Source organism: Panthera uncia, chromosome F1, assembly GCF_023721935.1.
Source record: "Panthera uncia isolate 11264 chromosome F1, Puncia_PCG_1.0, whole genome shotgun sequence".
NCBI classification, from domain to species: domain Eukaryota; kingdom Metazoa; phylum Chordata; class Mammalia; order Carnivora; family Felidae; genus Panthera; species Panthera uncia.
The window spans coordinates 57,105,590-57,122,573 of NC_064813.1; the positions used below are offsets into that span (position 1 = coordinate 57,105,590).

The following is a 16,984-nucleotide window of genomic DNA, read 5'->3' on the forward strand; positions in this document are numbered from 1 at the left end:
TTCTCCTCCTCCTCCTTCTTCTTCTTCTTCTTCTTCTTCTTCTTCTTCTTCTTCTTCTTCTTCTTCATCCTTCTTCATCATCTTCTTCTTTTTTTTTTCCCTGAGCAGGCTAAAACCTTGTCTTTGAAATATCATTTACAATGCTTGTTTGCTTAGCATGCCCTCTTTTCGTCGAGAGCATGCAGGAAAAAATAAACACCAGTCCATTCCTATCAGCAACATGTCCAAAATTAGGTCCAAATTACAAAGTTCCACTCTAATGCTTGGAGAAGGCCTGTCAGCCCTGAGCTCCTAAGGCAGAGAGAGAGTGCATATTCCCTTTTCCATTAAAAACCAACACATTTTTTTAAAAAGTCATTTCTTTTTGGATCAAGTCTTAGAAAGAAATCCTGTTGGCCCATGAAGATGTGCTTAGAAAAGGCCAGACTTTATCTTGCAAAGGAGAAATAAAGGCGAAAAATGCCAAATGCTTCACAAACATGTACTTCCCAGGAGAATGGCATTTCTAAAGATGAACTGCTCCCTAAACAAGATTGTGTAGCACGAGAGGATGAAGAAAACAAACAGGTGCATGATCTTCAAGGTAGAAAGGATCTGGAATATACTGGCCTGGTCTGTATATGCTCCCATGCTAGCATTTAGATTTTGAGGGTTACAGCTACAGATTCCCCAGCTCAAAAATTAGTACCCAGCACATAGAAGGCATTCAGTAATATTTGTTGAACAAATGAATGCATCTCCTCTACCCACGGGCTGTATATCCATGGAGACCAACACATCAAAAAGTCCCTAGAAACCTGAGATACTTTGGGACAAGGGTGCATTTTGATACATGTTTTCCAGCTCTTTCATAAACCATTAAGTTCCCTAGAAGATGGGTTTAAGTCAATGTCAATATTTGACCTATTAATCTAGGACCCAGGCAAATATCGGGCCCATTAGCTGCTGGTTTTCAAAAGAGCTTAGACTTAGGTCCCTATAGTTCTAGACTGAAATCTCAAAATTCAACAAAAATGGTATCAATAGGAAAAATGATTGATTAAATGTTACTTCATATTTGTAAGCTATACAGTAGATCCTGTTATCATTAGGTAACCACACACACACACACACACACACACACACACACACACTCTACCAACCTGGCAAGACCTATTTTAGCACTGAGGACCAAGGCTCTAAAATTAATCATGCATGTGACCTTGGGCAAGTTAAATCTCTCTAGGCCCCATTTCAGTAACTGCATAATGAGACTGGACTAGATCAATGGTTCTCACACTTTCCTGCACGTCAGAATCACCAGGGAAGCGTTATGCACAGGCTGTACCCCAGACCAATTTAACCAGGATCTCCAGAGGTGGGAACAGAGCACTGCAGGTTTTAAATCACCCCAGTGGATTCCACTGGGCAGCCTGCAGGGACGACTGTGGTACTAGGGGTCGTCTAAAGTCCCTTCCTGTTCTAAAAACTGGGATCTTGAGCTCAAAGAACATGAGAAGACCTCTCCTGGGTTCAGAATTTCTCTCCCTAATGTGGAGTGTATCCTTGCCTACCTACTTGAGTTAAATCGCCAAAGCACTGCAAATCGACACATTTTTATGCCCAAACTGCTCCCCCAGGCTGGGGCAGGAGGGCCTGGCTGGTGGCAATGCTGAGCCTAAGGAGTGAGGAGTGGGTCTGCTCCTGGTCAAAGGCTCACACCTAGGCTGTGCAGAGTTTTTCTGCTCCTGTGATTTTGTCAAAACTCCCTCCCCTTACCCTCCTTTTTCTAATCTAAAATCATGATCTACTACTGCCAGGAAAGGAGTTTCTTGAACTTGTCCTTGACAAGCCAGATGGTTAACTTAACTGATCTGAATTGCTAAGGACAAGTGGTTGATATTTAACATGCTCCCATAGTACCGTGCTTAGAGCAACTTGCCATCCTCCCCAGTGACCGGTGTCTAACCTCAGAGGATCTGCAAGGGCACAGGGGTAGGGGAACAGGGCCCAGGGGCTGCTTGATTGAGAGCCATGCACCAGGCACTTGATTTCCGCTGTCTCAGTTCATCCTGTGATGTTGGAATTACTCCTGTTTCACAGCAGAGAAACAACCGGGGCTCTGGGAGGTGACCTGAGCTCCCTAAGGACACCCACAGTTGGTCAATAGAAAAGCCTAGAACTGAGCTCAGGTGTAAGTGGGCTAAACCACACTTTGCTGAGCACACAGTGAATGGGGAACAGATAAAGCAAGGACAGGGATGGGGGGCGGGGAGCTCACTTACATCCTTTCACTTACATCTTAATTAGGAAGAAGGACAGGAGATCCAAGAGCTCAAAATACAGGCAACCGTGAACCAGTTGAGAGCAAAGACCCAGGTCTCGCTTCAAGAATAGGCCTTCCCACGATTCCCCGCCTTTCCTTCACATGCCATCTCCTCACAACTCAAAGCTTTGAGAACCTTTGAAAATGAAGCACATTCCCCCCCTCCTTCCACCTACCCTTTTATAGTCAGACTACAATCCTTCTTCCAAAAATAAATCAGCCCGAGAGGCCAGAAAAAGCGACGCTTAATGGTTTTATACTTCCATCGTTTAGTTATGGGACGCTAGTTGGACAGATTTATCATCACATTTTTACAGATTCCCCTACAAATAAATAACTCTAGGATATGCCCAAATAACCCTGGCCTCTTGACCTAACATGTTTTTATAATTATTTGGCACTCCAATCGTATGCTACTTAAATTAGGTAACAGTCACCAAGTTATTTTTAGGCCCTAACACCACACACACACACGCGCGCGCACACACACACACACACAGTCTCTCTCTCTCTCTCTCTCTCTCTCCCTCTCTCTCCCTCTCTCTCCCTCTCTCTCCCTCTCTGTTATATCTAGTTTGCTATTTGCACTCCTTTGCCAAAGGAGCACAGACTGCCTTTTTACTGGCACCACCGTTTCTCCCCAACCAATAGTAATAACAATGTGAAGCCACATTTACTGAATGCTTACCACATATGAAAACCGGTCTAGACAGTTTGCACACATGAATTCATTCGATTCCTAATCTAACACTATGAGCTAGCTACTGTTATATCCTCTTTTATAAGTGCAGAAACTAAGGAAGTAAGGGATTAAGCAATTTGCCCAAGGGCGCATGGCCGGTAAGAGGGGACCAAGACTAGCTTCAGACAGACCGGATCCCAAATCCCGCCTGAATGTCTCCACCATTTGCTACAAGGCAAACGTTCGGCACATTTGGATGGTAAGCGGAGGTTCAGAATGACAACGGTAAGTTCGTGCATGTAGGTATGTCTTGATTTCACATATCTTAAAAAAAAATCCTCCTAACACCCTGAGAGACAAGAGGAAGCCTGTTTGTTCCCCCCCAAAACAAAGCAGGAATAGAATATTGTCACAGGGTCCCTGATTTCCAAGCACAGGCGTTTTTTTGTCAAACTCAGTATTGCCCAGAAGTGTTAACTTCAGAATCCTTTGTGATTATGGAAAAATGTGCAATCTATGTTGTTCATTCCTCAGGAATCATGATGGAAGGTTTTATGGTATAACAATCTAACTCTCTATGTTATCAAATCTTCCTTATGGATCAGCCTTCCTGACGTGATTTCCTCTCTTCCCCTGCTCCCCACTCAACACCTGTAGCCAGGGCAGCAGGCCTGCGGGGGACCGAGGCAGTCGGTCAGTCTTTGTATCCTGACAGCACAGAGCAAGTATGGGCATGGGCCCTACAGACCCCCAAGGAAGTGCCTAGAGCCCCCTCCCCCACTCGCTTCTCCACAGACCTGAGAGCTACCTAGCCAGAGTGGAATTCTAAGTTTGAAAAACTCTCAAAAATGGTCACAAGACCCTGAAGGTTTTAGGAGTACAAATGTTGTCCACGCTAGACTATAAAATATCCCCAGCCTTCTCAAGGCTAAGACACTGAGTTCCAACGTGAAACATATTTGAATACATTATGGTCTATGCTAGGAAATATTTCAGCAACCGAGAAAGGAAGAGAAAGCCAATTGGGAAAATAGTGACAACTGTTTACTCTAGGTGATAGGCATGTGGGTGCTCGTTAACCTCTTGACTACTTTTCTATCTATTTGAAAATCGTTACTAAAGTTTTAAAGGCACACACCGTCTTTCGAGAGGAGCAAAGCCATAGACTATCCTTTCCAACATAGGCCTATCGGTGATAAAATAGTTCCCTGAATCCAGCTTTCCTGAAAAGTAAGGGTACCCTATAAACACCATGACAAAGGCGGTAGCTCCTATTAAGGAAGGGACCGGAACGGTCTAGTCTTCTTACTCCGTTTGGTTAGAAATTATACCAAAAAGCAACTTGGGGTGAAACAGATTGTGGCCCTTTCAGAGACTTTGCAAATCCCTACGTATTTATTCGTTTGGATCATTTTCACCAGGATGAGCAGAAGCTCGTGGTCTGATGCCATTTATTCTTCGGAAGCTGAGAATAAAACATAGATTCAGACATAGGTCACCACAGGGAGGGGACTGTAAATTAGAACAGTAACTTAATCCCAGGGGCTTCTGCGCCTCTGATCGGTTTCTTCCCAACCTGACACAGCATTACTAAAATGGTAACTGAGCAGCCACTCTATTTGATAGCACCAAAAATGGAGAACATGTCATTGAAATAGGGGGACATAAAACTTGGACAGGGAGGGTAGCAACCAGTGTTTACAAACACAACCCGGAGAATCAGTTGGGCCAGCCATAAATTACCCAAGATTGTACCGAAATCTCTGAAGAGAAATTAATGAGGCCCCAGAAGTTTCCGCCTTAGACTTGCAACCACCTTCACCCCCATAGCTTCCCTGCGAAAATCGCTCATTCCAAAATGGTACCGCTCCCACCTCGCTAAAATAAAATCTTACATCACCAAGGGAGGGGTTAGTAGAATGAACCCCAGCAGAGAACCCAGACCAGAGTGGTCGGCTTGACCCACTCGAGAACTTGGGAGATGTTGCTGGCCATGCGCTTCTGCGAGAGGCCCACCCCGTTCTTCACCTCAGTGGTGCTACGGGATTAACCTTTGGTTTATTTACCCAGATGAAAGCGTAGGTAAAGGGGGGGGGGGGTTCTCATCGCGATCGCTTTCCTTTCTTTCCCATCTTGGTCCCAATGTTAAGCCGTTCCCCCAAAAGAGACCAAAACGGTAATGACGACAATAATAAATTAATGAGATTACACGCCCTTTTGCTCCTAAACTATGTATTTTCAACCAACTTCCCAGATACTTGAAGAAAAAGCCCCCAAAACTACAAATAATCCAACCTCTACCACCAGCGCGTCTTCCAGGTCGACCGCCGCTGTGTCTCACCAACCCGAAAATGACGAGCCCTCGGGGCGGCTGCCCAGGGTGTCCAGTGGTGAGGTCAGCAGCATGTCCGGCCCCGCCCCACTGAGGCAGTCTTACTCAGTGACACCGAGGAACAAGCCCAGGCTGCTTGGACTCTCAAGCTGCATCCACCAGAGAGGAACCCCACTTCCATCACAGCACCCAGGAGACTCATTTCCCAGCGATCGACAAGCCACCCCCAAACACAACAGTGTCCGCTGCAAACGAGAGGGTAGGATCTACAACTCCTCCTAATCACCCAAGTGTTCAAGGTCAGGGTCATCTTCATTTCTATTGTTTGATGCCTGCCCTCAGATCATACAGACGTAAAAGGTCTACTGTCTCTTAACATCTCCTCTACGCGAGCAAAGAGATGCCCCGCACGACCACCGGCTAGCCCCTCTCTTTGCTCCCCACTATTACAAATGGGAAATTTGTAGGTCGTATTTTTTCCCACCTGAAAAAAGACAAGACAAGCCATGACCGTGGTGAGAGAACACTAGCTGGGTGAGCCTACTGGGAATTACTCAAAGTCAACCAAACCAGAATAGGGAACGATAAAATACACAGATTTTCCTCCACAGAGGAAATCTGAATATATCCGTAACCCTGAGAAAACCCATCAACCACAACAAAAAAGTCTGGGCCCTGCTGAAACTCTCTGGATGTGACCTCCATTATGTTTTCCTTCCCACCAGACCCCACCGACCCTAAGAAAAGTTGTGCCTTTGTGGGAGCACAATGACAGCAAGCTTGAGGAGCTCAGGAGAGGATGGGATCGGGGGACAATATCAGAGCCATTCAGAACCGTATTTCCAACAACACTACTTAAGAAAAGGCAGAATGCGTCACTGGGAAGACAAGGAGAATGGCGGAACTGTCACACAAAGACAGAACAACCGACTTGCTCGTCCCAGTGGCCTGCTGCAAGTGAAATATGGAAGGTATTTAAAGGAACCCAGCAATGCCTTTGGTCAACACTTCAGGAGACTTGGTGGTGATGTGGCCCAGAAACCGTATACCTTAGCTCTAAATACAAGAGAAGAAAAGAGAGAGGATGACTGTCTCTCACGATCACCAAAGGACAGAAGACACCGAAGACGCACAGCAGTGCGTAGTGCCCCAAAGGACAATATCGGACGCCAAGGAGGAGCAACCGGGAAAGATCCCAGATGAGGGCTCCCCTGCTGGGTTCGGCAACCCTGGGTGAAAAGGAGCTCAGGAAAGAGTGGGTAACTAACTCTTCCTGCCAGGGCTCAGCAACGCTGACCTCACAGTTATTACGCATCCAGGGTACGTGGGCAAGTGACCCACCACTCCATCCTGGAAGAAGCCATGATGCCAACGGTTGCCAGGTGAGGCCAGAAAGAACAACGGGCTGGGGAGGTATTTCATAAAAATGTCTCTGTCCCCCTGGAGCTTTGGCAGAAGAATGCATGTTTTGGCTACACTTAACGCTTTCTGTGGGGCCTTATAATAAGGGTCTCTGCCCTTCTTGAAGGTCACTTTATAAACCACCTAAAAGCCCAGCTGGCCAGAGAGGTGAGGAAGAAGCTTCCCCACCAAAAGAACCGGTACCTGTAGGTTTACTTGTAGTTCACCATAGTTGCTGCTGCCTCCGTTCCATCAACTTGGGTTAAATCTGAGAGACAATACCTTTCCAGCTGGTTATTGACTGGAATGGTGCTACCAGCCCAGTTAGGACTTGAGAAACCATCTGGTGGCACAAAGCCCCTCTTTAGAAAGATGAGAAAACAGTCTCAGAGAGGTGAGATGCTTGCACCACGCAACTGAGCGGCTGAATCGAGACTAGAACCCAGGGCTTCTGGCTTCCAGTTCTGTGTTACTGGGCTTTTCTCACTCTTACCAGAACAACGAAGGGCAAAGAAGGGAAGACGAGAAGAAGAAAGTCTGGCTTGGCCTCGGGTCGCCAGGGTAAGGAGGCTGCCGGAACTTCTAAGACCGAACCCGCACTGGACCCAGGCTGACCGGGACTGCGCTGGGGAAGGGGGCAGGGAGGGCATTACCTTTCAACACCAGAGGCTCTTTGCCTTCTCTCTTCAGGGACTCGAGGACTATGTGAAGAGGCTGGGAGGGCATCACTCGGCTCGGCTCATTGGTATTCTCATCATAAACTATAATTTCTTTGGAAAAGATCCTCTTGAAAGAGTCCTTGCCTTCCCTACAGGAAATCAAGTCTAAGACAGTGATCTTGCCCTGCTGCAGTCGCCGCCGGCTGATCTTGTCGGCACAGTTAATGTGGACAGCTCCTTGGATGTGACTCTTGTTGTACTCCATGAAGGGCCTGCAGTCAATGATGACGGGGCCCTGGCTTGGCAGGTGGCTCTTGCTGCCTTTGGCCATCTTCTTCGCCAGGTCATTGGGGTAGATTATTTTGATGCTGGCTAGCTGCTTGGGGGTCCCTGACACAGGGCTTCCCACCCCACCTGACGGACTTAAAGGGCCTGCGTTCTCATTGCTGTTGACCATCTGGCTGGCAGGGCAGGCGGTAGAGGTTCCGATGGCAGCGGCGACGGCCTGGGTCGGGGCCTGACTGTCCTTGTCGTAGGTTGCCACAGTGCAGCAGCTGGCACTGCTGCATCCACAATTCAGGGAGCGGGCAGAGCCGCTGGATGAGGGCATATACGTCAGATTCGCAGCCTTGAGGGACACGACGGTGGTGGCAATGACCGGAGGGCGGCTGCTACTGCCGGGGGCGGCAGGGCCAAGGTAGCCTGAGTCTAAACAAAGGTTGAGGTCCTGAGGTCGGACGGGCCTAGACAATGCCACCACTAACCTGTCGTCTAAAGGAGACGGAGGCATGAGGAGGCTGAAAACTGGCAATTCAAGAAGAACTCAAGACAGTCTGTAAAGAAGGGGAGGGGGGAAAGAGAGAATAAAGTCACGTGACACAAAAGGCAGTCGGCTCCAAAACCTGGGCAAGGTCTCCGCTTCCCTCTGAGGGAAGGGGTCCCAAGGGCCCTCTACCACGCCATTCTCCAAGCCTGGAGCTCGTCCTTAGAGCTGCCAAGAGGATGTCAACCTGAGGGCCCCCGCCTACGTGGTCACCAAGTCCACGGCTGCATGGACCATCTACACCAACGCTGACGAACGACCTTCCGCGGACCCACAGCAAAGGTCGGCCTCGGAGACAGCAAAGGCACGAAGACTCAGACAAGCTGAAGACAGAAAGGAAGGCTCTTCAGAGGCATCTGTTCTGGGCCTCATCTCCTGGGCAGAAGCATCGGGCAGCCATCTGAGAAAGAGCCACTTGTCCACCCTTACATACTTTCCATTTCATCCCCTCACCCGCTGCAAAGGCAAAGCAATGACCAAGAGCGAGAGCGCTGGCATGGCTCACCAAAATATACAGCAGCTAAATATACATCGGGGGCGGATGGCAACTTTCTGCACATCAGAATGAAAGTGTCCCCCTTCGTGAATCTCTTTAACAGCAGCTAGTCTCGCTTCCCACTCCTTTGAGAGGCACAGCACGGTCACATTAACCCCCCCCCCCCCATGTTTCCTGTCAGTCTCCTATAAATTAATCTGCATTTCCCCTTTTGTTACGAACGAGATGTCCCGAAACAAAGCCTCGGGCCAAGGAGCCAAGTCTTGTAACCCCCCAGCTCTGGCGGACCCATCACCCTTTGCTCCTCTGCTGCCGACCTCATCGCCCCCCCCACCCCCACTCCTGCCTTTAAGGAAAGGACCACTTCGACTCTCCTCCCTCCTTCATTTCTCTATTGGCACACACTGTGCATCCCAGAGCTTCTCTCAATGGCAGGCAGCCACCATAGAGGACATTTCAATCCCCCACAGATAGACCCTTGCCCCTTGAAGAGGATGAACTCCGTAGAAAGGACTTCCCAATTAGCCGGTCCCTGTTAAAGGGCGCAGGGAAGGGTTGCCCGCTAGGTCCACCTCCTGTTTCATGAGAGGACGCCTGCAAAGGAACAGTTCCTTCCTTCCCGTGGGCACAGGGGCACTCTCTGACCAGACCCTCCTGGGTCCTCTGCTATTAGACATGCACAGAGAAAAGAAACCAAACCCCATGCAAGAATCGCTCACCTAAAGGAACTTTAAGAGATGGCTGGAAAAATGTCATCTATCATCCCTCTACACACGACCGTCACCATTCTCTGACACAGAGCCAAAGTGTCACAGGCAGAATCCACACACGCGCGCACACGCATACACACAGAGGCACCCACCCAACACGTCCACAGATCCCCACCGACTCAGGTTTCTCTCTCCCACCTTTGGATGGAAGAGAAGGTTCCATCCCCTTCCCTCTCCCCTCCCTCTCTTCTTCCTCCCTCCCTCCCTTGCGTAGTATTTTTTTTTTTTTTTTTTTTTTTTGAAGAGCAAGTACTATTCCAGAAGCTATAACTGTTTCCCAGCTGGACCAAGCTGGGAAAGTCTTTGCTATTGTGTTACCAGGTAGGGCTCGTCCCGGGATCAACAGCCCGTTTCCTTTGCGAGGGACGCAGAAGCGTGTTTCACGGAGACACAGGCTGGGACCCCACCTCCACACGGAGTGCGCGGCTCACACGCGCACACACACACACACACACACATACACACGCGCGCGCACGGAGTGTATAAAGAGATCTGCATCCCTGCAGCAGAGGGTCGGGCGTATATATTGCCCGTGAAACCATCCAGACTGGCCCAGGAAACCTCCCAGCGAAACACGGAGCTACCCCCTCTCCCTTGCTAGTCGTCCTTCCACCTCAAGGCAGGCGCTGGAAAGAAAATTAAGTCGTTCGAGAATGCTACTTCCCCACTCCTGGGCGCTTATCCCCCTTCGCAACAGAGCGCACGAACAAGCCCCTGGCATTTAAAACTGCCGCAAAGCATCCCAACAAACCTCATTTTTTCTTCTTTCCAAACCCAACTAGACTGCAGACAGAGTAAACGCACAGGGCAGCGTGAGCCAACAGCCGGAACCCTCTAACCTCACCTGCTGTGGCTCCCCCGTGAGCATCGCATCGCACACACTCACTCACACTCACACTCACACCGCCTTACACTCCCAGGCTCTCGGGAGCAGCCGCGGTGACTTCCACTTACTTCATAAATAAGCGTAGCCCTCCACCATCTGGCGCTCCGCTTCAGCTAGGGATTCGCCCATTCAGCCCCCATTCACTTGGCTTCATTGATCTCCAGCAGCAACATAGTTACTTTCTCTTTTGCTACACTGTAAATGTAAGGTTCTGGGGGGGCGGGCCGGCTGCCGACCGACGGCACGTTGGGCCAATAGGGATCCGGAGAAAGCCGACCGCGGCCTCACAGCGGCCCGCGGCCAATGGGCAGCCTGGGGGGAGGAGCTGGGGGCGTGGCCTCGTCTCTTTAAGGAGGGTTTATCCGACGCCGCTCCGGGTCCTCAGAGTTAGAACACGGGCGGTGATGTCATTGGCAACCAATCAAAAACTTAAAAGGGCCAGCCGGGGCCCGCGCGGAGCAGCTGCTCTCTATTTACATGTAAACCGAACCGGCTGGATGCGGTTAACCCTTTCCGGGGCTGAAGTGTCAGTGGGCTGGACTCGCCGCTCCGGCTAAAACTGGCTGAGTCCTTTTGCCAGGATCCCCCCCCCCCCGCCCCCTGCACCCCAGCTCCCGGTGGGCAGACCACGCTTTCCTTTTCCTTCTCACTCGGGACGGAAGATCAAAAGTGTCGGAGTAACTTTCTCCAGGCAAGAAACAAGAACAATCACCGTCCCCAGTGGGCAAACCGGGTTCTCCGAGTCGCTCGAGGTGCTTTGACAAACGCGAACCCGAGAGCCACGGACGTCGCCGAGCCGCCAGCCGTGGGACCGACGTGAGCGCGCTGCCAGGGGCGTCGCTTCGGCGGCGGCCCGCGAGCACCCGCCGCGCGCTGGGGGCCGGGGCGCGGGCGCGGCTGGCGAGAGGGCGGGCGGGCCGGCCCCGGGGAGCGAGGCCCACCCAGCCGAGCTGCGCCCCGCGTCTTCGGGCCGCGCGACTCGGCTCTGCGTCTCCGGGAAGCGTCGGCCGCCCGCCCGCCCGCAGATGTCGCTGCCCCTCCGGCTGCCCTGCTGCTACCCCGCGCGGCGGTGGCGCGGCGCCCTCTGGCTCGCCTGCATCTGCGCCCCGGTCACGCCCCCGCCGTCCCCCCGCCCGCGTCCCGGGGCTCGGCCGAGGCGGCGCTGCGGAGGGCTGCTCAGAGGTGGCGGCGGCCTGCGTCCAGGCCAGAAGCTACAGGGTGCGCGCCCACGAGGCCCGGCGTCGCGACCGGGCTCGCAGTGCGCTCGCCACACCCCCGGGGACCCGTCTGCCGCCCGGCGCGCGGCATCCCCGCGCCTTGCCTGCCGCCCTCCTCCCCGCGTCCTGGGCAGCCGCCCCGCCACCCCGCAAGGCCCCAGGCGAGCCTCGGACAGTCAGCCCGGCGCTGCTGGAACCCCGCCGCTGGCGGACAGGAGCTGGAGTTGAGAGTAAACAACCAGATTGCGTGTAGCTCGCGGAGCGTCGAGGAGGCGGCGCCGACCCTCTGGGTTTTCCAGACTTTTGCCGCCCGCGGAAGTCGCGGGCCCAGGCACGCGTCCGGAGAAAAAGAGTGGGGGGCGAGAAGCCGGCTCGCGCCTGGTCGGGAAAATATCAGGGCCACTGCGGGAAGGTTTTCTTGGGGTGCGAAAAGGGGTGGAGATGACGAAATGGACTGCGGAGAGCCTTGCGTCACAGAGCCCTAAAGAGAAAAGAGCTTTTTCCGTTCCCCTCACTGGTCTCAGACGGGAGCGAAGGAGTGAAATAATTACAGTGGAGGACATTGCATTAGGAGCACTGCAGACATTTGGCGATGATTTTTCTCTTAGGAGCTTGAAGGTGTTTGGAGACATTCTTCAGGCTCCAGGCCTATTAAGTAAGCTAAGTGGCGGTGACATATTCTTATAATTGCCTTAAGTGCAGATCGGAAATCAGAAGATGCCATACGATGGCCGGCTGTGCTCCAAGAGCTACTATGAGCAACCCCTTTGGGTTCCTCTGGAGGGAAAATACCTGTATAGTTTTTCACATAGGTGCGTCCACATACACAGTCCAGCTTTCACTCCAGGGTTTCAACGTGCAGTAAGTGAATACAATCATCTTAAAAAATCATGTGATCATCTTTTGTGTAACCCTTCTGCATTCACACACCAAGGCACCTACACCCTTAATGATAACTGAGTACTTAGGGCAAGCCCGTTCGTCCTTACACCTTGGGGATCAGCAGGTCCTGGCTGAGGAAGTTGGTTTTGGGTAATTTCCATAGACATCAGAGAAGAAGTTCCCAGAGGGTCTACCCTGGATCTATTTGGAGCTTTAATAGCTTGCTTTTCCCTAACCATAGAAGACTATTGAATAAGCGTTCACTAATTCAGGGTCAGAGAGTTCTGGATAGAAGTCCTGATTCTGACACACATCTGTTGTGTCTGTTCATCCAGAGTCACTGTGTTCATTTGTTTATCTGTAAAACGGTAATACCCCAGCCCAGAAGGAAGAAGGAAAAGTCCTGGTGGGGAGGGGCCGGGGAACCGAACACTTGTGCTGATAACTGGGTGCCTCTGTTTCAAAGCACTTGTGATCTCTAGATTATGAATTCATTGCTAATGCCTCACGATCTAAGCCCAAACAAAGTAGGCTTTATACAATTACAGAGGAGTTTATAACAGCTTCTCCCACAGGCCCAGAAGGGGAATGTCACTTCAAAAACAAATGTAACCCATTTAATGAGATGATTATTTTATTATAGTTTCAAACTAGTGGATTATTATAATTTAGTTGACTAAGAATCGAAGCCATCCAAGTTGCAAAATTAGGAAAAATGGCAACGTTCCTCCTCATTTATCAAACTTGAAACATGGAAGAATTACCAGATCATTCACACACAAACATGTAATTTTTTTTTTAACTAAGCATCTCTGAAGGTACAGCTTATGTTCAAATTATAGAATGGTAGGAAACAGTTTACAGGTGGATGTTGTTTCAGTCGTTACACTTCTGAGCTTCTTTTGTACAAACAGAGGTGATTGTGTTCCTTTAATTTTTTGTTTTGAGTCATAAATGTGAGAACGCTATCTGTAATACCAGCCAGTCGATGGCTATGAACCTGATCCGTACACAAATAACCAGCAAAGCCTTAATGTTCAGTTTTAGTCCCAAAGAAACAGCAAAACATCTTCGCCGTATTTGAGTGTTCTAACGTGATTATGCTGAGCCATATCTTTGTTCCGACAAACATCATAAGGAAAATACTGTTTCAGCGCAAAGCACTGTGTTAAAGCCAAAAGATGGAGATGACTTAGACTGACACAGAAGATATAATATGGATAACGTCGGGAAAAAAAACACGTACTAATTAAACGACTTCCTTAATGCGCACTCAAATGGCGATGAGTGTGAGATGATGACGGCAGAAGGTAGGGATGGGTGTGACAGCCGAGTTTTCAAAATACTCCTCCGGGTCAAGGTGGATTCCTGGAAGTACTAGAATGAAGGTAGAGAAAGGCTTAAGGAAAACTTAGAAGTAATAAATCCCAGGGTAAAGGTGACAGCGGATCCACAAGAGGTGGAGCATGAGCTGAGTGACAGAAAGGTGAGGTGTCAAGCAGCTGAGGTCACCGAGGCCAGCCTGATGAAACGTCGTGCAGCACTTTCCAGGCCCAGAAGAAGAGTGGCTCCCGCAGCATCTGGTGCGGCCGTGGAAACACAAGCGGGACCATCTGCTTGTCTCTCTCCATGAGTTTGGAAACGGGGAGCCCGCAGATGTTTCCCGGTAAAGTCATGGATAGGATGGACCTATGCCCGAGCCATTTAAGATTCTGTGCTTCTGTGCTTTCTGGTAGGGTAGCCATTTGCCACATGAGACCACTGAACGCTGGCGACGTGGCAAATAGGAATTAAAATGTGCTGTGCGTTTAAAGTAAATGCCGAGGGTGCCTGGGTGACACTGTTGGCTAAGTTTTCAACTCTTGATTCTGGCTCAGGTCAGTATCTCATGGTTCATGGGATCAAGCCCCAAGTCAGGCTCCATGCTGAGTATGGAGCCTGCTTGGGATTCTCTCTCTCTCTCTCTCTCTCTCTCTCTCTCTCTCCCTCTCTTTCTGCCCTTCCCTGTCCCTCTCTCATGCTCTCTCTCTCTCTGTCTTCTTTCCCAAACAAACTTTACAAATAAAATAATAAAATACAAGCCGGATTTTGAAAATTTCACGTAAAAATGTGAAATATCTCAATTATTTTTATATCAACCACATGTGGAACTGTGCAGATATGTTGGGTTCAATAAAATATGTTGATGAAATTAATTTTCCCTATTTTTGTATTTGTTTATTTTCCTTCTTCGAATAGAGCTATTAGAAAATTCAAAAAGACTTATGCACTTGACATAGGTTTGTGGGCAGTGCTGTTCTAGAACCTGCAATTTCTCCTTTGATTTGAGGTCACTTTGGGGCCAAAGGGACCAGAACCACTCAGTGTTAGATCTGAACTGGACTTAGAGCTTATCTAGGCTGGTGTTTTTCAAACCGTGTGAGGATGAGCCACATGGAATAGAGACGCCCAGGTCAGGGGGAAGATTAAAGAAAGAGCCCTGGGGGGCGCCTGGGGGGGGCTCAGTCAGTTAAGCCTACGGCTTCAGCTCAGGTCACCGGCTCGTGGTTTGTGAGTTCGAGCCCTGCGTCGGGCTCTGTGCTGACAGCTCTGAGCCTGGAGCCTGCTTTGGATTCTGTGTCCCCACCTCTCTCTGCCCCTCCCGTTCTCATGCTCTATCTCTCTCTGTCTCTCAATAATAAATAAACGTTAAAAAATATATACATATTAAAAAGAAAAAACAAAGAAAAGAAAAAGTCCTGAGGGGTGAGCTGAAGGAGCTCTGGGACCACTCCTCCTTCCTCCCACACTGGAGATGTATTCTTTTATTCCCGAGACTCCAAAGTAAGATTGCTTTTGAAGAAAGGATTGTGGCTGGTGTTTTGTTTTCTTTTGTTGTGTTTTACTCAGGGCCCATCACTTTGCCCGTAAGGCAATCTAAGGTCCGGCGAATGGCAATAACCGAGTCAAAGCCATGCTTGACCTCAGGACTTGACCTCAACTTCACTTGAAGGTCCAGCGTGGTCTCTACAGTGCAGGCAGCGAGTGCCCCGTTGGGGGAATTAATAAACTCCCTGTGTCAACTGAGGCAAGCCGGTCCCCTTCCCGAGCAGTTACCTGTTCGTCCCCCTCGGCTCGTCCCTCCGTTTGTGACCTCAGAGATGCCTACTGCTCTTTGTCAAAAGAGAATTCTGGCTAGGCCCGAGTGTGTGGATCACTGACACAATTTTCCTTCTGAAAATACCAAACAAAAAACTCACTGGCGGTAGGTTTCCAGCAATGCCTTGCTCTGCAGTGGATGGCCTATTATTATTATGAGCTGCTACATCAAAGACTTCCCGTTTTCCCGTTTGCCAGGCTGAGCAATCATTCTCTCATTAGAAAATGCTCTTGGACCCACAGTGGCTCAAGCCCAGGAGGCTGTGAGTGCCGGCTGCAAAGACAAAAGGCAAACACTCCCGCTCAGCGTTCCTAGAGCCCCTCCCCGCTTGCCTCAGGTCTAACGAGTGAAGAAGGCGTTAATCTAACACCCTCGGTGGCTGAGGACAGTACCGCCCCTGGATAGAATAAACTCCTTTCCCTTTTGCCCAACGTGTCACGATGCGCCTCGCTTTTCTTTACAATTCAGCATTGACCGCACTGACTTTCAGGATCTGGCAGTTGGAAACATAATCATAACGGGTTAACAGGCAAGGAGCCTTTTGCTCTGGGCCCACTGCTGTTGTCGGTGATCTACGCGCATCCACTCGTTGAAACCTTCCCATCCACCCTGAAGCTATAAGGAAGCACTGCTTTTATTAGCCTTAATTGGAAGAGGAGGCAACAGAAATACAGACCGGGCAAGAATCTGCCCCAGGTCACACAGCTATAAAGCAGCAGAGGCAACATTTGAACCCAGACAACCGGGCGCCACAACATCTGCTTTTAACCATTCTGTGTGATTTAATTCACTCTCTCTGTGATTTTATAAACTTCTATCACATCCCCTTCAGCCTCCAGACTGCCAGCATACTTTTAATTGCCTGCTTGTGAGACTTCGCTGTTTTTTCCCCTGCTTTCTCCTGCACTGCTTGGAGTCCGTTATGTCCTCACATGGTCTCTCTCACTGCTGGATCCGCCACGTTTGGGACGGGATCAAAACCTCCGCTGTGTTTCCAGAATCCTCCCAAAGAGTGCTCTAAACTCAGTCAGTGTTTTGGTCCCCGCTTCAGGCTATGCTGCCAGAGTCCAGGAAGAGGCTAGGACAACTCCATTACCCCGACGGCGTCTCGCTCAGGCTCCCATCCCAGCGCCTGGCCCCAGAGCTAGCGCGCAGCGGGAGCGCAGAACGTTCCACGCGAGGGGACGGCCCCACTGCGCATTTTTCTTAACTCAGCCCCTTGAACTCTTTTTCCCTAGATGCGCAGCTTGGCTGGGCTGACGCCTTTGAAGCTACCGATCTGGGCCTTCCGCGGTAGGGGGAAGTCAAGGCCCCTGTGAAGTCCCTAAATTCAGTCCTCTTTTGAAATACTTAACGCAGATATTAACCATGGGAGCCCCGTTGCTTGTGGAT

General features: G+C 50.2%; 1 protein-coding gene across 1 annotated transcript in view; it reads right to left on the reverse strand.

Moving 5' to 3' along the window:
- DUSP10 (dual specificity phosphatase 10) overlaps positions 1 to 11,038 on the reverse strand; it is a 39,949-nt gene extending 28,911 nt beyond the window's left edge. Inside the window, exons 1-2 of the mRNA XM_049634585.1 lie at positions 10,423 to 11,038; positions 7,374 to 8,212 (exon numbers count right to left, since the gene is read on the reverse strand). Coding sequence (XP_049490542.1) covers positions 7,374 to 8,169 — 796 coding nt within the window. The 5' untranslated portion in view covers positions 8,170 to 8,212; positions 10,423 to 11,038. The remainder of the gene's footprint in view (positions 1 to 7,373; positions 8,213 to 10,422) is intronic.
- Positions 11,039 to 16,984: the final 5,946 nt, after the last annotated feature.